The following is a 22888-nucleotide window of genomic DNA, read 5'->3' as shown; positions in this document are numbered from 1 at the left end:
CTTCCATGTGTGTGTGTGTGTGTGTGCGCGCGCGCGTATGCAAACTATAAGTTCACAAAATTAGATAATATGATTTTGTAATAAATACTGTAGTGTAACACATTACTGCTGTATTTTCAAATTCATTCATACTAATTAATCATATATTAAAGAATCATATGTTTACTATTTTAATATGTATATAAAATATTAAAGGGTTTTAAATATCCCATAATCACAATAACATTTAAAATGACAGCATGCACAACTCTATAATAATACAATATGATCAAACTATTTTTGAATTTCCAATCATTTTAACATAACAATTTTCTAATTATTTATTTTTTTGTCATTGATATAATATATTGTAAACAAAAGAATGATAAAAACAGCTCCTATAATTATAGTATACGTCCATGGATAAACTATTAAAATAATAAAATTGTGTTTTATTAATCCGTTCCACTTCACTGAATACCTACTCATTTGCATATCAGGGAATTCCCCTTTGGCCTTGATGTATCAAATCATCAAAGAATCATCGATTTTGTATCAACAGAACGAACGCCACTTGATTCGTTCCAGGTTATCAGGTTAGTAGTTTTTAAACCTGTATATATTATATGTAGATATCATTTTACTTTATTTCGATTTTCATCTCTATCATGCCATCACGGAGAATCGGAGATGCGATCAGACTCAAGCTGAGGAAATCTTCTCTATAATAAAACGGTACTCTGTGAACCATATTGTTTGTACAGTAGTAGGTGGTGGTCTGACCAGCTGACCTTTTAACTAGCTAGTGCATCCATTCTCTCTCTCATCTTCTTCCAGTAGACTGATTTAGGCCTCTGCTCCTACTAACTAGTTAGGTAGTGCTATGGGCCTCTAACTATTGGTGAATAGGCTAATAATATAGTAATAATATATACCGACTGATATAAAGCCTCCTTATATCACAAAGGTAAGATATCACTAAACAACATCATAACCTTTAACGCTCATCATTTCTTAAACAAGGATATATTGTACATACAGTTTTAATTGTAATTTAGAAAAAATACAGTATATGAATTTATAAAGTAGCTGACAAAAAACATACTGATTTTATAAGAATCAACAGTATATATAGGGTCTTTCACACCTGTTCCGGCACGGCGCCGGAAAATCCAATCGAACGCCAATGTTTTATTTTCATGCAGCTAGCTACGCGCATATCAATTGGCACATATCTGCGTAGAGCGTCTTGAAAATGAAACATTGATGTTCGATTCACCAGAACGGAACCGTGCCGAAACAGGTGTTAAAAAATGAACATAATAATAGTATATAAAAATTTAAAAAATACATTTTTTTTTTGGTTTCCAATTTTGATTGACAGAAGAAATGAAAAAGAATTCGAACATATTCATAGCTAATTTTATATTTTTTTTTCTAATTTATGGCCTCTTAATTGTTCTGGACCCTTTAATAGCCCGCCCGAACAAATTTTACAGTACTTTGACTTCAATAAATTCCTTTTCTTTATTTATTTTGGTATATAAAAACATACAAATAGCATCATAATTAAGGCTGAAAATAATTGCTAACAATTATAGAAAAAACCCCAATAAAATTAAACCGTTCAAAACGTATTCAAGGAGATTTTTTTCTTTTAAATATTTTATATCCGAATAATGACAGAATTTAAATTGTCGAACGTCATTTTGATTGGTTTCATCAAGGTCTTTTAGATTAAAACCATTGAGGGTCTATTTTTACTGCCTGCATAATTTAATAATTAATCATAATAATAATTTCTGCTTACAAGAAATTGGTTGTTATTTATTCAGCTATTGAGTGGCTTATTTTTTTTTTCTTCCTACTACATAATTATTTCTACAGAAGAGAGAGTTTAAAACGAATGACAAGGAGAAATTCGGTATTAAACTGCAATGGATTTGACCACTACTAGCGTAAACATGAAGGATTTTGGGATAGAACTCAAGGATGTTCAGCAGGCCCATGAACGCGTCAAACGACACACAAAAATTACCCCCGTCATGGATTTTGACTATTTTGATAATAAAGTTTCTTGTAAACTATATTTCAAATGCGAGTTGTTTCAGAAAACTGGATCATTTAAGGTTGGTTTAATTTTGATTTGAATTTATTAGGAAAATAATCATAAAAAATACATACGTCATAACACTGACATTTACAAATAAATACATTATAAAAGCATATTAGCTTATTTCCACTGGGATCCTTTAATAATCTAAAAGTTACAAAGTATTGCATTAAGCACAAAACTAACAACAAGTTGAACTATGATTAACTAGTTATTTTGTTGAAAAGTACAAAAATATCATATATGTTTTAACATTTTTCTTAAAATTACTCAATTTGCTGAATAGATTTTTGCCTGTATAATAAAAAGTTTTAGGAACATATAGGTACTATATAGTTGAGAGAAGTACAGAGAAGTGAGCATCAAAAGTTAGGGATGAATAGAGAAAAAAATAATATGGTACCTAAAAGTACTGTTTTATCAGGGAAGAGTGAAAAACAATTGTAATTGCACTCTTCCCTGGTTTTATCAACCCAGATTTTTCTAGAGTTGGCAGGGAACATTTTCATTAAAAACAATTTTTATTAGCAATAACTGATCGATGACTATCACAATGTAAATTTATTCAAGGAGTCATTCAATTCCATAAAAAAAACCAGTGCTAATATTTACTGAATTAACGTTTGTACAGATAAAGCAATTATGTTTGTACTGCAATCAAGTGTTTGTCAATTGTCCTTTTTTATGGGCAATGTGTTTCACCTATTCACATTGCTATACAGTATACAATACCTTGGGTTTGATAAACCAGGGGAAGATCCAGGGGGTAGCGCTTGAGGTTGTGTGCTCCACCCTTTTGATATTATATCTTTGACAGAAATAGTCATTTAAAAATGTTATAGCGCTCCCCACATAACAAATCCTGGATCTACCAGAAAAGACAGTAATAATAACCATCTTTTGCAAGAGTCTCTGTCTATACTATCAAATTTTATGTGACAACAAAATGTAATGTGTCCATACATTGACATGATGATGTCATATCACTACCATATTTGGGCATATCAAACTTTTTTTTGTCAAAATAGTTTGATAGTAAAATAGACAGAGCTTTAGACAAATTTAGAATATTTTTTATAGAGATTTTTCATGCTTTTATTTTCTCTTTTGCAGTTTCGTGGGGCGATTAACTCGGTTTCCAAATTAGTTGAAAAGGAAGCACCGACTGATAACGTTACTGTCGTCACACATTCTAGTGGTAACCATGGCCAAGCTGTTGCCTTAGCAGCTAAACTATGTCATGTAAAAGCACATATTGTCATGCCATCAAATGCCCCAACCTGTAAGGTGAATGGGGTCAAAGGTTATGGAGCAACTGTTATACATTGCTTTCCATCCGAGCGTGTAAGTTTTTCCAATTCATTGTATATCACCAACAATTTAGGATGCTGAGCTCTGAAGATCAAAGGGTTTATCTGTGGCTGCAACACAATCAGTTTCATGCCCCTTAACAGGCACTGTGCACCACAGAGAATATGTACATACTAAATTACTGTTGATATTTGCCGCTGCCAGACATAAGAACAAAGGACTGTTATGAGTTCCAATCTTGGCAAGGCGAGCTCAGTGTCCTGTAGTTAGATTGCCTTGATATGAACCAAGTATAGTCCCAGATTTCTGGTGAAGGTCCCTGTTATAGCACATAACTGTATAAATAATTGGAAATCTTGTCTGAACTTGGCTTATATTCAATTGGTGGAATTATTCAATTCAAAATTTAATTTCACCACAACAGAAACATAGTATATAGATAAATAAATATTAGTTGAAAATATTGAGTGAAATTTGTACCCACTGTAAGCTTAATAATATATTTTAGTGTGGGAACCTACAATTATATCAATAAATAATTTAATACCCTATTTACGGTATAAAAATGTTTTACACATGTGTTTTACAGGCTAGAGAAGAAGAGGCAGATAAAGTCATTAAAGAAACTAATGGTTGTTTCATTCATTCATCTCAAAGCCTAGATGTAATTGCTGGACAAGGCACAATTGGCTTAGAACTTCTGGAACAAGTTAGTAGTACTCTATCAAAAGAAGGTTGTCATCAGACCCTGCTGTTGGTGTTACTTCCATAACAGATTTTTATTATATATCATATCATATATAATTTATTTCGCCAAACAAAAACATGGAAATATATGAAAAAACAGTCAAGAGGTTCTCCACATTAAAATACACGTACAAATATTTTAAAACTCTCTTCATGGCACAGCATAAGTGTCATCAGTGTACAGTACATTCTATCTAAATTAACATTTTAAATCATTTTTGTGACCAGAACAAAGTCTTAAGCTCTGCCTACACTATCAAACTTTATGTGACAAAACAATTTGATGTGTACATAGACATGATGATGTCATATCACTACCATATTTTGTCAAACTAGTTTGATAGTGTAGACAGAGCTTTAGATACAACAAGGATAGTCCACCAGTTAAAAACTAGGAGGAACTATTTGTCTTTTGTCTGAATTCATTTCAAAACTGTCTGACCCATACAACTTGTATCTCTTTAAATTAGGTTGCAGACTTGGATGCGATTGTTGCTCCTGTTGGGGGAGGGGGGATGTTGTCTGGTATTTGTATAGCAGCCAAGTCCATTAAACCGTCTATCAAAGTCTATGCAGCTGAGCCGATAAACGCAGATGACTGTGCACGTTCAATGAAGGCTCACAAACTTCTTCCAAATGAAAAGACACCCGACACTGTAGCTGACGGTCTTCGAGTCTCTGTCGGACCAGTAACGTGGCCAATATTACACAAGTTGTTAGATGACGTCATTGTGGTATCTGAGGAAGAAATCCTGGTGCGTTTCTTTCTTTTGTCTTTTATTGTTGCCACACATAGACCAAATAAAAACAGTGTTTGAATAAAATATAGTACAGTCAATATCGGACACCTTGGGCTGGCCAAATATGTCTTGTTTTCCGTAAAGTTTGGTGTTTTCGGAATATGTTTTTGTACTGTTTGAACTTGAAATGTCTGGTATTGGGAGAGTTTCTGGTTTCAGAGAGTCTGGTATAAGACAGATGGTCATGCTTGAATGCATTAACAGTAAATAATTATAAACTTGCTGTCCAACTAGACTGTTTGTCGCCCTCTACCACGAGTTTATTCTTTGATTAAAGGAATTTTGATTTTTGTTAATACAATTAAATGCACCTTTCTGTACAACTAAAAAGTGGAAATATATGCAATTTAACACTACAGCCAACTTCTATTCAGGGTACTCACTTTTGGATCATAAAAGTGACCTAGGATTCGACTGTAATCAAGTCAAAATAACTTAATCATAGTCTAATATGTCTTTTAAATATTATTACTATTCAGTTAATTATATATTAATGAATATATTATTATTATTTTTTTAGGATAATCTTAGATTGATGCTCGAGAAGACCAAACTGTTAATAGAACCGTCCTCAGCAGTAGGAGTAGCTGCGGTACGTTCAAGTCGGTTTAACCACCTTATACAAGAACAGAACCTCAAGAAAGTTGGAGTTGTCCTGTGCGGAGGCAATATAGACATCTCTAAATTAAAAGCTATTTTGAAATAGTTTTAATATTAAATTAGTATTAATTAGCAAATTAAAAAAAGTATTAGTAAATTCCCGTCCATAGTTTCCTATTAAAATAGTTGCAATATATATATATATATATAATAAAACTTTAGAAGAATTATAAAATAATATATACAGTAGCCTTTCCCATTTTTTCATTTGTGTGCTCATAGTTGAATAATTTCTACTTAATTTTTTTTTTTAATTTAAAACCTGGACGATAAAACTATCAGAACCATTAATGTTGTTTTACCTATTTATATTTTAATGAATAACTTGTTTGTTATACATATACTTTTGTGTGCTTTAATATTAGATTACTGTAGATGAACAATTTCTAATTTTTTTTTTAATGTAAAACCTGGACCATAAAACTATCAGAACCATTATTGTGGTTTTAACTATTTATATTTTAGTGAATAACTTGTTTGTTAATACATATATATATATATATATACTTTTGTGTGCTTTAATATTTGATTAGCTGACTGATTTCTACTTTTTTTTAAATTAAAACCTAGACTTAAAAATCAGAGAACCATTAATGTGGTTTTAACTATTTATAGTTATTTAGAGAATAAGTTGTTTGTTTTTTAGATGTTTTTATATGAATGGTTTTATGCTATATTTGTTTTTATTGTGTTTTCTTTGTTATTATGATGAGCAATGAATTTCCTTTTTGAGGATCAATAAAAGTTATCTTATCTTATCTTAATACATATATACATATTTAGGTGCTTTAATATTACATTAAACAATTTCTACTTATTTTTGTTACATTTAAAATCAGGACCATAGTAGTAACACTGTCACAGAGAACCGTTGATGTTGTTCTAACTATTTATATTTTAGTAAATAACTTGTTTGTTAATACATATATATATATATTTGTGTGCTTTAATATTATCAGATTAGCTGAACGATTTCTACTTATTTTTGTTACATTTAAAATCAGGATTATAGTAGTAACACTGTCACAGAGAACCGTTGATGTTGTTCTAACTATTTATATTTCAGTAAATAACTTGTTTGTTAATACATATATACATATTTGTGTGCTTTAATATTATCAGATTAACTGAACGATTTCTACTTATTTTTGTTACACTTAAAATCAGGACCACAACAGTAACACTGTCGTCACAGAGAACCATTGATGTTGTTATACATTGTATGTTAATGATTAACTTTATGTACCTATTTTTGTATATATACATTCTCCAGATATACAGTGTTATATCACTATAACCAGGGAAGAGTGAATTTACAATTGTAATTTCACTCTTCCCTGCTACAATTACTTAAAGATGTATTGTCCCCCTTAAAAATTGATTGTTTAATATGCCATTTTAATGTCACATAATAGTTATCCACTTTGACCAAAAAAAAATGTATTACCAGCCAATGGATTTTTGGTTGAATTTAACCATTTATTTTGTCATTTTATAAGGGAAAACATTATTTTTTAACACTATGTACTTGTTTATCATAATATGGGATGTGTTTCTTTTATTGTGATATATTTGTTTTCAATTAATCTTTGACCATATTGGGACAAAAGATTTAGTAAGATTTTAAAATGTTCCAAAATGGACTTAACTATACCTTAACCAACAAGTATTAAATTAGAACAAACTAAATGTGCAAAATAAGAATATACTGTAGTTAGTATTTACTTACTTGTACAGTTTTTCATGTGTTTTATAAGAATCATGTTTTTAGTAGTCTTTGATTTTAAGAGATGATCTTGTTTAATAAATGTTGTAGAAAATTCTTAATCGATGGTAGCTTCCTTCAGATAGAAAATCTAAAGCTCTGTCTACACTATCAAACTTTATTCGACAAAAAATGCCCATATATGGACATGATGATGTCATATCACTACCATATTTGGGTGTATCACTACCATATTTGGGCACATCACACCATTTTTGTCAAACTAGTTTGACAGTGCAGACAGAGCTTAACAATTGTCCACAATTTTTTCTCTCTCACTGGTTGATCAAATTTGGAAATACAGTAGGGAAACTTTTGTGACACAACACAGTATCTCCTTATATGGATGTCGCTATGGCTTGGCCGTGTTAGTACATGTTTGGCCGTGTTAGTACATGTTTCCCCCTTGTTCTGCATGTGTGCCTTCAAAGGGTGGTCTCCTGAATAGAGGTGTCCAAAAGGAAAGGTTCCACTGTAGTTTGATGATTTTACTCAATATAGTCAAAGTCTTCAGGAATTCCAAATTGTTTGTTTAAAGTTTTTGTTTCTATAGCAAACTTGTTGCGACACCAGCTTTGAATAGAAAATATGTTATCTGAAATAAAAAATATTTGGTATTTTAGTGATAACAAATAATTTAAATGAAAAAAAAAAAAATAAATAAAGGGATCTGCATCGGACATTAAAATAGATAATAATACCAACATAAAATAGATATTAATACCAACATAAAATATGTCTGAAATAAATAAAGAAAAATATTTGGAGATGTTGAATATTTTAGTGATGAAAAATAATTTAAGTGAAAAAAAAAATTAAAAAATATTAAATTAGATATATATAATATAATATACATAAATATAAACAGGGAAAACATTCATGTTCTGTTAAAAAAAAATTTTTATATGCTAAATATTACATTAAACAGGATAAAGAGTTACTTTTTAGTTACTGCAGCAATCGCAGTAGTTTTAAAATAGTTAATAATACCAACAGATAATATAACAGGGAAAACATTCATGTTCTGTTAAAAAAAAAATTGTACGCTAAATATTTCATAAACAGGAAAAGGAGTTACTTTTTAGTTACTGCAGCAACTGCAGTAGTTTTAAAATAGTTCATAATACCAACATAAATATAAACAGGGAAAACATTAATGTTGTTTAAAAAAAAATGTATGTATGCTAAATATTACATTAAACAGGATAAAGAGTTACTTTTTAGTTACTGCAGCAACTGCAGTAGTTTTAAAATAGTTAATAATACTAACAGATAATATAACAGGGAAAACATTCATGTTCTGTTTTAAAAAAAATTGTATGCTAAATATTTCATAAACAGGAAAAAGAGTTACTTTTTAGTTACTGCAGCAATCGCAGTAGAAATAATGTTGACATGGTCCCTAAGAGATTCACCCAGTCATGTTACCATTCACATACATTACTTGTGATCAATATATACTACATACTTCAAAGTGAACATCTAATTATTATAGCCTACAGTAGTCTAGGATTGGTAAATATTACGGTCTTTACTAAATGTAATTTAGATTATTGTCGGGGAAATAATATTTACTACGTTAATTGATATCCATTAATATACTTAAAAGCAAAAGATTTGAATAAGTCCATGTTGAAACCGGTCAATTTTATCATCATTACTTAACAAGGATTTAAATAGCCAAGCTAACATTCAAATTTAATTTATTATATCTATTTATATATTAAAAGCTAAACATCTGATTAAGTTCATGTTGTGACCGGTCAATTTTATAATCTTTATGCTTTACTATTCGATAATACGCTAGATCAAATTCCGCTTGCAATACGAGGAGGATGATTTGAAATCTTACGAATTACTAAACTTGTCTAATATAATTTGTATTTGTATCAATATATACACTTAGTCTAACTCATCACAAATTTTAGTAGCATTTAAAAAAATTCCTAGTTAACGTAAAAAATAAATTGTACAAATAATTATCTGAAACGAAAGATGAATTATCAAATTATTTAAAATACTGACTTTATTAGACAATGATAAAAGAGATAATAAATAAAAGAGACGATCAAATAGTTTGTATGAGCTAGTAATTTTGAGATGATAATGGTAATACCTTGGCACCAGACTTGAACGAACTCTGGTGTAATTAACAACCAACTTATACTAAGATCACGTAGTAACATTAATGGCAGGAAACCAAGACAATCAAGAGAGACCTTAGGCAATATTACGGCCGTATCCAACTCGTAATCGCTTTCTAGCGAATTTTTATCATCAATTAAACCTGTCATATGCTTCCTACTGCTTTTAAGAGGAAAAACAAAGAACAAACAATATATATTGTCTTTTTATTTGATCAGACAAAACTTTCAAGACAAATAAATACAAAAATTAGTAGGTAATTGATTTAAAATATGTAAAGCATAAAATAAAACAATTGGAAGTTATTGGAGCAGACAGATTAGAATCGGAAAGATAATCAAACGACGGAAATAATAAAATGAATTACCGAATTAAAGAAATATACTAAAGCCAACATTTCTTGCTGCCCACGTAAATCGCGGTGATGGAATTACATGGATCGTAGTGTTGTAGGAGCTTAGCAAGCGAGCTTTAGTGTGGGGCCATCATGGAGGAAATTGTTCATCCATGGTGCCAATATAGGGTCTAGGTTTGCCTAAATATTATCTATTATTAGCCTAGAAATACATTTTGTAAAGCATTTTTTTCTGTAAAAACATTACTTGATTTAAATATTTGTACAACCATGGTATAAGTTATCCATAATATTAATATAATTGCATTTTCAAAAACGAAACAATTTGTTTTAGATTTTCTTTTTGTACAATTGATTAATTAACATAATTAAATGGAAAAAGTTAATTTAGCAGCTAGCAAATGTTATATTTTTTTTTTATTTATTCTTTATTTCGTATTCAAATGTACATATACAGCATTACAAAATACAAAGCTCTTTAACTATTATGCATAATTACATAATACCTAAATATAACTATTGATAACAAATAGTAAGCAGTTATAAATAATGAAACATATGAATCTTCTCCAACCAAATAATTTCCACTCGATTGATAAGACATGTGATAAATGTTTATTAGTATTGACTTAATATTCCTCTGCACTTTAAATTCCTTAAACTCTAAAGTCACATGGACTAGAACTTGTCAAATTGTAATTGTTTAAAACACAAGAATGTAGTAACATTTTTGGGTTTTGGTTTTTTCTGGGAATACCCTAGGTTAAACATGTGCTATCAAAATAGCATTCTTATGGAAATGTGATGTTGTTTGATTTATATATAGACCTATATTATGTACAGGTTTTTAAAATTTATTTATCGATTGATAAGGCATGTAATACATGTTTATTATCTTTATTCCTCTGCACTTTAAATTCTTTAAACTCTCTAAAGTCACAACTCACATGGACTAGAACCCATCATTCAAGGCAGTATTAACATTGTTGGTGTTTTTCATTTTCTGGGAATACCCTGGGTTAAACATGTGCTATCAAAATAGCATTCTTATGGAAATGTGATGTTTGATTTATATATAGACCTATATTATGTACATGTTTTTAAAATTTATTTATCGATTGATAAGGCATGTAATAAATGTTTATTAGTATTATCTTTATTCCTCTGCACTTTAAATTCTTTAAACTCTCTAAAGTCACAACCCACATGGACTAGAACCCATTATTTACGACAGTATTAACATTGTTGGTGTTTTTCATTTTCTGGGAATACCCTGGGTTAAACATGTGTTATCAAATTTGCATTCTCATACATATGATGTTGTTATATATAGGCCTATAAATATTTTTTATTTATTTTTCTTTTATCGATTGATAAGGCATGTGATAAATGTTTATTAGTATTGATTTTAATCCTCTGCACTATAATTTCTTTAAACTCTAAAATCACATGGACCTGTTTACAAGAAAGTATAAAATACGGCTTTACCACGTTGAAACACCGGTTCTCGTCAGATCACCAAAGTTAAGCAACGTTGGGCCTGGTTAGAGCTTGGATGGGAGACCATCTGGGAATATCGGGTACTGTATATGGAGCTGGGGTCCCGTTAGGCATTTGAAATCAGCACTGCTGACTCTTATGGCAGCGCCTGCATCTAGTATCTGCCTCAGACGTATTGGCTTATGCCTTTCCTCTGGTCAAGGTGGGCACTGGAAGAAAGAAGCCCTTGATCAATGTTAGGACTGATCAAGGTGCTTTAAACAGTCCTGGCTTTGTTTGTACCAAACCTGTTAGTGGCGGTAATTATCACTGTTGGTTTCGATTGAATAAAATAAAATAAAATAAACATTTTGTGTTTTTCTTTTCTGAGAATACCCTACCCAAGGGGTTACTTGAATCTGCAAGGGGGGTAATGGGATATTCACCAGGGATCATCCCATAACAATCTAAAACATCCCCCTACCATCCCCTTTATTCTATTTTTCTGGTTTTACATTTATTCTCTTATATTCTGTTACCTTGATTTACATTTTTTTTAAATGTAATACTTTTTAAAAATATTTTTTTTATATATTCTTGTTAATATAATATTGTTAGTATTAATCCCCTTTGAAGCAAGCAAAACACGCCCTCTAAACAAAGTTGTACTGTAGTGTTGAACTGTCTTAATACCCAGTTAAACTAGGTTAAACATGCGTTATCAAAATACCATTCTTATGTAAATGTGACTTTTGATTTATATATAGGCCTATAAATATTTTTATTACGAAACCATGTTGCAAAACATCTGCTGAATAATCTGGTTACAAATAATTATATTGTATCACTTGTAACTGCTTCACTTGGGCGAGCGTTTAAAGCTAAAAACCCATAAATTGTATTTTTATTTTAATTGATTTTTCTGTAGTGATTTTATATCCTTTCTAAAATACTGCAAGTTTTTGTAGTTTTTTTTTATGCACTGTTTTTTAATTATGCTAAATATATGCCATGTTTGGTTTAATTTAGGTTATTCTGACAGCTTTGCTTTGTACTTACTTTTATGTAATATTGATTTTTAGTTTTAGTCTAGTTGGAATGTCCCACATGAGGATGTGGCTGCAGTCCATTATGTTCCAGGAGTATCCTAGAAACTTTAACTGTTAAGCACTCCATCTGGAGAGCATGGGCTATTGTTGGTTTATCCGGGTAAGCTAGGCACAAAATAGACTGTACTGTGTAGTGTTTTGTACCACACAGCTTGTTAATGACATGTCTGTTTGCCGAAGCTGAAGTGTCTCAAACAAATAAAGAAATTCAAACCTAGTAATTCTCCTTTAAATTAGAAGAGTTTAAATCTAGTGATACGATCTGGACAGAGAGCTGGTCCAGCTGATTAAAGAAATATTTAATTAGAGGAAAAAATGTGTTAGTATCATTTATTATCTTGTCATAAGTTCTTTCAGTTGCATGCGGCAATCACTCATTACATAAAAGAATCCATAATGATTAATTTGTTTACAGTTTATCTGTCAATTTATCACTCTTAAAGATAGCTGTGGAATTGTTTAATTATCAAACACTGATGAGCTCTGATTTATTGCATATCAGCCTAGAGGCCACCTTAAACTTTCTTAATAAACACTAGCTATAAATACACCCTCTACAGTTCAAATACTTATTAAATTACAGATTTTTTGTTTTGGACCATCAAAATGAAGACAGGAAGATGCTTATACTAAAATACTTATTGCTGTTAGTTAGGATTAGTGTTAGGACTAGTGTTAAGACAAGTGTTAGGATAAGTGTAGGATTAGTGTTATGATTTATTGTTATTGTCCAGATCTAATAAGGCTAAAATGAACTACTTTTTGATAACAATATTTGACATGACTATAGGCTCTCTCTACACTATCAAACTTTATGTGACAAAACATATGGACATGATGTCATATTACTACCATATTTGAGTATATCACTACCATATTTGTGCACATCACTAACATATTTGTGCATATCACTACCATATTTGGGCACATCACACTTATAAAACTAGCTTGATAGTGTACACAGAGCTTTAATATGTTAGTGCTTTCCAGTTTACAAAATTCTTGATCCGCCCTTGGTGGGCAAGTAAAGCCTGGACATTGCGCACTCCAAGTGGGCAAGCCATAAACACAATTGACAAATTAATATAAAGATACTATTCGTAGGAACCAACACGTACTGTACAGCTGATTACAATACCATAGTAACAACAATGCATCCTATAGATTATCAACTTTATTGGCTTGTTATAATAATAGGCAATTACTGGATTTAGCCAGGAGCTATAGTAATAACCATTAAAAAGAGTTACTGACCTAATTAGTAGATAGGTGGTGCATGTTGATTAACAAGAATGTCACTTCACTTTAATAGCCATCTTAAAATACATGCCTTAATTACCACATCATGCATTGGAAGACTAATCTCGACAACTAATGCAAAAGTGAAGAAGCTTTGTGTTGCCACAAGTGCATCTTTTCTGTTGTTCTTTTATACTCAAGTACTTTATATGTATAGTATTACTATACATGTCTATTGATGGCTTTACTTTATAATGTAAAGAACAACGGAAGGAAGGAAGGAGAGGAGGAGGTGTACTATTTCTTATTAAGATTCCCCGTCACGCTTTACAGTAGCTGTTAAAATTGATTAAGAATTAAATTAAAATTTCAGTTGGTAGGTTATTTAAGCTCTGTTTACACTATCAAACTAGTGTGACGTGCCCAAATATAGTAGTGATATGACATCATCATGTCCACATATATGGACACATCACATTTTTTTTTGTCACATAAAGTTTAATACTGTAGACAGAGCTTAAGTTTAAATAAAAAAATTGATGAAAAAATCTTAAATTAATAAGACCAACATAAACATAACTGGTAGCTATGAATTTGGATATTAAAATAATTATATTTTGTGTACTATTGACAGTTTTCAAAATTATTTAATCGTTTAAACAATTTTAATGAAGTAACTAAATTTTAACTTTAGTAATATACTATTTTAGTTTTTTTAATGTAAAGTTTATGAGCCAGTCACTGCTATTATGTAGGATTACTAAGAAAAGGCTTTCTAAATAATTGTGTAAACATGTTATAAAGTGTCAAGTAGTTTCTGCGGTAGAATAATTTTGACATGGTCCTTTAAGCAAAAGCCATCGCACAAATTTATCTAAAAATACCCCCAATAATTGGTGGTATATATTATCGCCCCCACACACTTCGAAGAGAGTTTATTGCTGTTTGATAAAAGCCTATAAATAATGAGCCGTATGAATATCATGGCATTTTGTTAATTGGGATTTTTAAGTAGCATAAAATGATTAGAATAGCATATTAGTCTGCTAGTGTATCTATGTAAATGTCATATTTGAATATAGTGTCATAGAAAATTCCTAAATACAGTATCACATGTTTTTACTCTGACCATGGCATTTTGTTAATTAGGATTTTTAAGTATATTTTTATATATATTAGTATGCTATAGTCTATGTAAATGTCATATTTGTCAGTAAATACAGTATGATATGTTTTTACCATAACCAATAAAATATGGACTACTGGTTTTATATATATTTTGTATTTCTTTATTGTTTAATTAATTTATTTTCTTTATTTATATATATATTTTTTTTTCTTCTCTTAATTTAAATATTTTGTAAAGGCAATCCCGTCACAAGATTGTAATCTTTTTGGGATTTGCCTTCGTCCATTTTCTTGTTTTATCACTTGCCATTTTGTTTTTATTACTTTTGTCTTTTGGACGTGAATAAATGTTCCTTGAATTGAATTGAATTAAAAAAGTTGTCACTCTCTTATAAATGTTGGTCGCACATTGATTGAAAATAACGCGAGTAATCTATTAGTAACTAACCTGTCCAGCGATTGGCTGCTTCTAACGCTGTGTGGCTCTCTTTTTTTAAACACTCAATCACTTCAGGATCACAGTCTCTAAATCTCTCCAAATCAGAGGAGATTTCTGACAACTGTTTTTCTTTCTTGTTTAACTCTTTTAACACATTCGTTCTTTCCTCCTTTAAAAATTAATATGAAAATCAGTTTATTTAAATAAGTTATTGTATTAATCATAATGGCTTGGTGGTTGACATACTTGCTTTTAATAGCAATCCCAGGGTCGTTGGTTCAAATCCTATGACAATCAATTTTTGTCAAAGCCTGTCATTTACTTACACTTTCTTCTTTTCCTTTGGTAGCTTCTTGGATTTTTTGTGATGTTGTTTTTAATTTCATTTCATTTTGTTCCAAAGCTTCTGTAAGTTCCAATATTTTTCGTTTCCTCTTTGAAAAAAAAAATTTGATTGAAATAGACATCATTTGACCGTTTACGTTAGTTTGCGCATTTTAAAAATCTGTCATATCACTACCATATTTGGGCATATCACCACCAAATTTGGCCACATCACACTTTTCAGTTTGGCCATAAATTTACAAAATACTCAAATTACTTTCCTGATGCAATTTCAATTAATAGAAGAAACATACATATTTTAAAATGATGCCGCCCTCTATGGTTTAAATACTGTAATGTAACTATATGAAATGTGTGTAAAATTGATGTGTGTCAATGCTTCATCTAAATCCGGTCAGTCTTTGCGTTGAAATCTCTCTACGATTTGTTTTAGACAGTTACATATTTCATATATATATATAAAATAACAAGACAGTGATGAATGTGACAAATTGACAAAACAGACATCCTGCTTCATTACAGCTAAATTTGTCCTTATCTTTATGTTACAATCTCTCTATTGGAACATGTCAAATTTGTGAGATTCTAAAAATAATAATAATTATAATATCTATCACCACTGAATAACCAGGAGTGAACATAAGCTCGATTAATTCCGCACTCACTCCATAAAGGCATTAGCTGTTAACACTCCCTCCCAAACCTAATTTTCTCACCAGATTTACAAACATGTTTCATAGATTAGAAATCATTGAAAACACTGGAAAATCACGCCACTGTATTTGTCAACTATTCCTTTACTGAGAAGGTAGAATATTGATGACATACATTTTGAGAGGCTTTACTTGGAAAAGCCCAGAAGTAATTAGAAGTGCCAATACGATCCGTGTCCACCATTGCGTCATCCACAAGGCTCTGGACGACATCTTTCACGGACATGCTATCTGTCAAATTAGAATTTATAACCCGAGCGAAATATTTATTGTGAAGAATTATATCTATTTTGTATTATATAGTATTCATTCATTCATACACATTTATTACAGTTATTAATAGCTGGGGCCCACACTAGAGTAGAAGCTTGTCTCATGAAGGCCCTTACAATACAAATATGTAAAATACATGAAAAGAAATATAAAACAATAAAATATATAATAGCTGGGGCCCACACTAGAGTAGAAGCTTGTCTCATGAAGGCCCTTACAATACAAATATGTATAATACATGAAAAAAAATAGAAAACAATAAAATATAAAGTGACCATGTACAAAAACTTACAGAACCCACACATATTCTAAGATGATTTTGCTTTTGCACATATCACCTAAATTAATCGATGACAAATTTCATGTCTAAATTTCACAAATTAAATTCATATTTTCAACTATTTGTGTATTTTGCGTTTTCTTAAATACATTTTTAATAAATCAATATCTATAGAGAATATTCATAATGTCAGTATGGATCAATAAATAAAAAAAGGCCCCAAAATAAATTGAATTTAAAATCAACGTCACTTACTTATTCCTTTCTCTTTCGGCGCAATCTTTTCCAACTCCTTCAATTGAAAAAATTGTTTCTATAAAAAAAAAGTTCATTAATTAGGGCTTACCCTCCAATTAAGAACACTTTTATTAATGTTTCAAAATAATTAAAATTTACACTATAATAATAATTATCTAAAGTGCACAATAGAATAGAAAATAATCTGTAAATATTAAGAAATAAATAAAAATATATTCATTTAATTAAAAAAAGGTACTTATGAAGAAGGTAATATCAAACCAAAGTAATACATAAAAAATGGGCTATAATATTGAAGGGGTCTTTACTTTTAAGTAGACTATATTCACATTGAAGACGACATGCAGCGAACAGCAAACATTTTTGAAAACGGAATTATATGTTATTTTTACACATTTTCTACTTGTGCAAATTACTACAGACAAAATGTACTCAGCTCGATCAGCAATAAATTATTAAGACATCAATTACATGTCTTCGGAAATCCCGGCTCAGTTTTCTGCAAAGGGATATGTCAAATGCGAACATTATCTTGTCAAAGCTTACATTCAGTTATAAAATATAACCGCAAATGAGCTAATTTGAACAAAAAAACACAAAATGCAGCAGTTAATTTAATGCAGTGTTTGTTGTTTTTAGACTATATTGTATGTTGTAAAGTAGTTAGTAAATTCCGGCATACAGCATAGGGAGTGCAACTGTTAAATCGATATAAATTTAAAGGAAAAAAAATCGTATATATTTAAACAACACACAGAAATAATTCTAAAATTAAATAGGAATGGTAAAGAAACGATCATAAAAAGTGTGTTAAAAAAAGATTGCAAAAAGATCGAAAAAAAAAAAAAAAAAAAAAAAAAACATATTTAGCTACAGTGTTAATTTCTTTTTTATTGGTTTTATCTTTAGTTCTCAGTTTGTGATACATAATAAATAAACATAAAAAAACAAAAACCGAAAAATATTTATTGTGTAATTCACAATTCAAATTTCATGTTGGTGAACTATCTATAAGCCCTATAAATCCAATATAGTTATGCTACACTATATTGCTCTTGTTTTTTTATAGATGAGATCATATGATTCACATGATACTCCGTAACAAACGTGATACAACCATTCTACTTGTTTTGTAATATACCATACCTGCAGAAATAACGCCATAAAATATTTGATGTAAAATAAATTTTAGGGACTCTTATTTAACTGGGACCTTTTTTGTGTTATTTAGGCCCCATTAAAGAAAGAATTAATATAATTTTTTGGTTTTTAATATGAGCACATTATAAAAACAATATTTAAAATTCAAATAAAAAAATTTAAATAAAAGTGTATAGCATGATATAAACATATCTCCAATACACCAGCAGTCAAGTCAACTGATACAAGTATCCATCAATGACAGCTAAGTATCTTAACAGTGATAAAACAGGAAATGAAAATGGGTTTGTTTTGTTTAGTAAATTTCCAAGGTGCATACAAATTAATTGTCTATACAGAGAGGTATGAAATTGGCGAAATGAAAGAAAATTCAGGTTTTACTGAATGAAAATACAAAATCATTTTATATATGTCAACAAAGTCGGTTTACGGTATATATTGCTGTATAATTAATCAGTATTTTTACGTACTTTATAAACGAACCGATTTATAAATCAACGCAGTGATGGAAATGCTATAGATGTGTATTTGGAGCAGAGAATTCTAAATTACGGCAGCGATACTGTTAGATGCCTTAGTTTTTTTTAAACAAATTGAGGAGGTACTTATACGAGAAGGGCGCTTAAGTATAGTATTTTATTACTCTCTCATGTATTTAGATTATGCTTCCCATACAAATATATTATTCTAAGACTCAGTTGTGTGCTATAAATTTTTACAGGATACAAGTATTTATATCACCGTATGCGATAAAGTAAATCAATGCATGTAGGATAGACAGTCTGTATAAACTTATCTGCCTAATAAACTCGATGAGTCCTAGTTTACAAATGTGAAATTCATGCATAAAAATACAGTTAAAATGTAAACTACACTAACAAATTCAACGATCTTTGTTGAGTTTATGATGCAAAGTAAATGATTTTCAGTATAGACTTACATTAAATCTTGGAAGAAAATGTAGCAAGCGCTTTGGTGAACACGTAATATGTATTGCATTATAACATGTTGTATTAGCATGCCTACTGTTACATCCACAAAATACATCAACATTTTATCAATTTTATTTGAACGCAGGAAATGTTCTATGGCTCATTTAACAAAATTGTCTCCTGATGGAAATGGAATCATTTTAATTCAATCACAGTATTTTGCTTTTCCATATTTAAATTTAAAAATTAATATTGGGTGTAAAATATGCATTTGTTAGAACTAATGGACATTATTTCTTAATTTGAAATTCTAATTATTATTTTAATATGAATCATTTGAAGCATTAATTTGAAATTTGTAAAATATTCTACTCATGTGAGTACAATTCTGATTTAATTCATGTAATTAATGTTATTAATTGAAATTCATAGAAATTCTTATGAATTTGAATTTGTGTATAAAAGAGTCGCAGAGTTAACTGTAAAAAAAAGTTCATCTTATTGTTAAGAGGAGGGTTTTAAAGCAATTCAAATAAATAAATAATATTATATAATTCTCATACTGTATATAGTGTCCAAGGGAAATTATTCTTCATATACTTTCAATTCAATTGCATTTATTATATCATTTGCATTAAAAAAAAATTGAAAATTGTGTTTCTCTATATAATTATAAGACAATAAAAAAGACAATATTAAACAAAAAAGTACAATAGTAAAAAAACAAACACAAGTTTTTTAAATTGGAATTTTAAAATTTATTTTAATTTCTTGATGTTTGACATGATTTTGTATATTCATAAAAAAGGTAAATTTAATTAGAAATTAATGTTTGATTTGTTTGTCTTCTTTTTTAGTTATTTTATCTTCAGGATAAAAAATGTGATATTTCATCGGATTAAAATGGGATCATTTTAATAATCATGAAGTAATTTTGCAGGAGTGTAACGAGACAAAGCGACTTAAGTTATGAAATTTAATTTCTTTAAAAATTCATATTGGACTCACTAATCTGCATTTACAGAAATTAATTTTGCATAATATAATTTCGGTTTTAAATTCAGATACAACATCCGGTATATAACAGATCTAAATATAGGCTGCTCAAACAGCGGCCAAGAGATGAGGTTTAAGAAGAGTAATACATTATAACATGCAAATGTTTTTTTGTTAAACGAGAATATTTGACAACGCAGCAGCTTACCATTCGCAGGAAACAGAGTGTGGATATTAACAAGACCGTAATCTGCTTATGTTGACTTGCAGTATTAAAGTACGATAATAAATTACTAAATATTCTGCTGCTATACATTATAATGTACAGCATGACCTCGAAAGAACTACATTAAAATAAGTATTTTTCATACTAATTCTCATGGAATAGTATAATTTATCTTCACAGTAGAACACCTATTAAGGGGACACTTTTCAGGCCAAACAGAAAGTCACTTTTTTAGGAGTGCTTTAGTTTTAAATTATGTAGCCTCTCATTCAAAGTGTCCCTTTAATAGGTGTGTCTCCTTAATAGGCGTGTCTCCTTAATAGGAATGTCCCCTTAAATAGGCATGTCCCCTTAATAGGCGTGTCTCCTTAATAGGAATGTCCCCTTAAATAGGCATGTCCTCTTAATAGGCGTGTCCCCTTAATAGGAATGTCCCCTTAAATAGGCATGTCCCCTTAATAGACATGTCCCCTTAATAGGCATGTCCCCTTAATAGGCGTGTCTCCTTAATAGGTGTGTCTCCTTAATAGGAATGTCTCCTTAATAGGAATGTCTCCTTAATAAATAATAGGCATGTCCCCTTAATAGGCATGTCCCCTTTATAGGCATGTCCCCTTAATAGGCATGTCCCATTAATAGGCATGTCCCCTTAATAGGCGTGTCCCCTTAATAGGCGTGTCTCCTTAATAGGTGTGTCTCCTTAATAGGAATGTCTCCTTAATAGGGGTGTCCCCTTAATAGGCATGTCCCCTTAATAGGCGTGTCCGCTTAATAGGCGTGTCCCAAAGTACACATAGAAATTGGTTGTAGTGTTAAAATATAGCCTCTTATTCATTTCTAGATATAGTGTCCCCTTAATAGGCGTGTTCCAAAGAAGTACACAACATAGAAATTGGCTATAGTGTTAAATTATATAGCCTCTTTTTAGTTCTAGATAAAGTGTCCCTTTATTAAGACGTGTCCTATTAATAAGGCGTGCCCCAAAGAAGTACACAACATAGAGATTGGCTGTAGTGTTGGAATATATAGTGTCTCATTCATTTCTAGATATAGTGTCTCCTTAAGAGGCGTGTCTCCTTATAGGCGTGTCCCAAAGGAGGAAGGGTTGTATAACTTTTAAATACCATATTTTCCCATATGGACATACCCATACGTACTGTACATTGGAATGCAAAATGATTCATATTCAGTCAATCAACAACATAAGATGAATCATTACCAAATAAAAATGTGTTAAATATTTAAAGTAATCCAATAGGTAATGCTTTAAATAATAATTTCTCTCTATATTATAATTTGAGTTAGGAGAAAATTGAGTATTGTAAAACTTGTTAGTGGGTGAACGAATGACGCCCTAATATCACTGTTATGTGTATATTACATATGTATTCTATAAATATTCTAATATTTTTGCTTTCGCTTTTTAAAGTGGTTTTAATTTTTCAAAAAAAATAAATTTTATACTAACACACACAATACAACTAGGTGAACGAGCTCACGGTGCTCCACATGTTATGGCCGGCCGAAATTGTTCTTTCTGGAGCAATGATTTTCACGAAGGTAAGCTAGCGATGGATTTCTGAAGGGTTCTGAATTATTAAATACAACAAAATAAATAAATATAAAAGTCGTCCATGGTCCCGAACGTCTGACAACTGCAGGAAATATATCTGGAGTAACCATCCCCATGACACAAACATACCCGATGGCCGCCGACGGCAGCTTTTTGCGAGTAAATATAATATTAGTATTGATTAATTTTTTGCTTTGAATAGGGTTAGGATATTTGTGATCTGCGGTATAATGAAAGTATTGTTTGTTATATTATTATTTTATTCTATATTTTGTATTTAGTAAAAAAATTGTTACATCCATGTTGAAAAAAACTATTGTGATAAAGATGAAGGCTACTGTATAAAAATATTGTATTTTAAATAATTTCTTTATTACATTAGATATGTAATGTAAAACACACACAAAAATTAAAATGTTACAACTCATATGAATTTACACGATATTTATTTATTTTTTCGTTTTAGGATTGTTTCATACAAAAAACATGTGTGTCTTTAAAAACCATAAGTTACTGTATTTCAAATTTGGCCTTTTGAAATATTCAGAATAGTAATGATATGCTGATATAGAGGCTTGCAGCCATCAATAAACTGTTGAGATTTGAAGAGGCAGAAAAGACTATAATCTTCTTATCATTTGACGTTGTTGAAGCGTCCTGTTATTCCTTCTCTTCAAGGCTACACTTCTTTAACTAATGTTTTGCAAAAACTTGCTGAACATTAAAAAATATCTTAAGCCCCGTCTACACTATCAAACTTTATTTGACAAAAATGTGATGTGCCAATATACAGATATGATGATGTCAGATCATATTTAGGCATATCACTACCATATTTGGGCACATCATATTTTTTGGTAAC

The 22888-nt window shown here is 30.2% G+C and overlaps 2 protein-coding genes and 1 pseudogene across 3 annotated transcripts in view; 2 read left to right on the top strand and 1 right to left on the bottom strand.

Annotated features, from left to right (window-relative positions):
- The first annotated feature begins 494 nt into the window (after window positions 1-494).
- Window positions 495-6536, top strand: LOC140044547 (serine racemase-like). 2 transcript variants are annotated; one of them, XM_072089103.1, is made up of 6 exons: window positions 495-575; window positions 1867-2108; window positions 3206-3436; window positions 3993-4112; window positions 4621-4905; window positions 5471-6536. In XM_072089103.1, the coding sequence occupies exons 2-6, from the start codon at window positions 1917-1919 to the stop codon at window positions 5654-5656; spliced, it is 1014 nt and encodes a 337-aa protein (XP_071945204.1). In that variant the 5' UTR covers window positions 495-575; window positions 1867-1916; the 3' UTR covers window positions 5657-6536. The 2 variants fall into 2 exon arrangements, with proteins under 2 accessions (XP_071945204.1, XP_071945205.1); XM_072089104.1 differs by lacking the exon at window positions 495-575 and adding an exon at window positions 684-714.
- Window positions 6537-6848: 312 nt separating this feature from the next.
- Window positions 6849-22888, bottom strand: part of LOC140044551 (meiotic nuclear division protein 1 homolog) — a 68180-nt gene continuing 52140 nt past the window's right edge. The window contains exons 4-8 of the mRNA XM_072089114.1: window positions 17136-17193; window positions 16443-16558; window positions 15596-15703; window positions 15279-15438; window positions 6849-7970 (exon numbers count right to left, since the gene is read on the bottom strand). Of these exons, the coding sequence (XP_071945215.1) occupies window positions 7864-7970; window positions 15279-15438; window positions 15596-15703; window positions 16443-16558; window positions 17136-17193 (549 nt within the window). The 3' untranslated portion in view covers window positions 6849-7863. The remainder of the gene's footprint in view (window positions 7971-15278; window positions 15439-15595; window positions 15704-16442; window positions 16559-17135; window positions 17194-22888) is intronic.
- LOC140045585 (5S ribosomal RNA) lies at window positions 11350-11467 on the top strand (annotated as a pseudogene).

Source organism: Antedon mediterranea, chromosome 3, assembly GCF_964355755.1.
Source record: "Antedon mediterranea chromosome 3, ecAntMedi1.1, whole genome shotgun sequence".
In the NCBI taxonomy this organism is placed as follows: domain Eukaryota; kingdom Metazoa; phylum Echinodermata; class Crinoidea; order Comatulida; family Antedonidae; genus Antedon; species Antedon mediterranea.
This window is presented reverse-complemented; position numbering and strand designations above follow the sequence as displayed.

Excerpts from the sequence above, each read along its gene's own strand:
- LOC140044547 (XM_072089103.1), top strand. The coding sequence starts at position 1,917 with ATGGATTTGACCACTACTAGCGTAAACATGAAGGATTTTGGGATAGAA. Across the intron at positions 2,109-3,205 it reads AGAAAACTGGATCATTTAAG|TTTCGTGGGGCGATTAACTC; the intron begins GTTGGTTTAATT and ends TCTCTTTTGCAG. Across the intron at positions 3,437-3,992 it reads ATTGCTTTCCATCCGAGCGT|GCTAGAGAAGAAGAGGCAGA; the intron begins GTAAGTTTTTCC and ends TGTGTTTTACAG.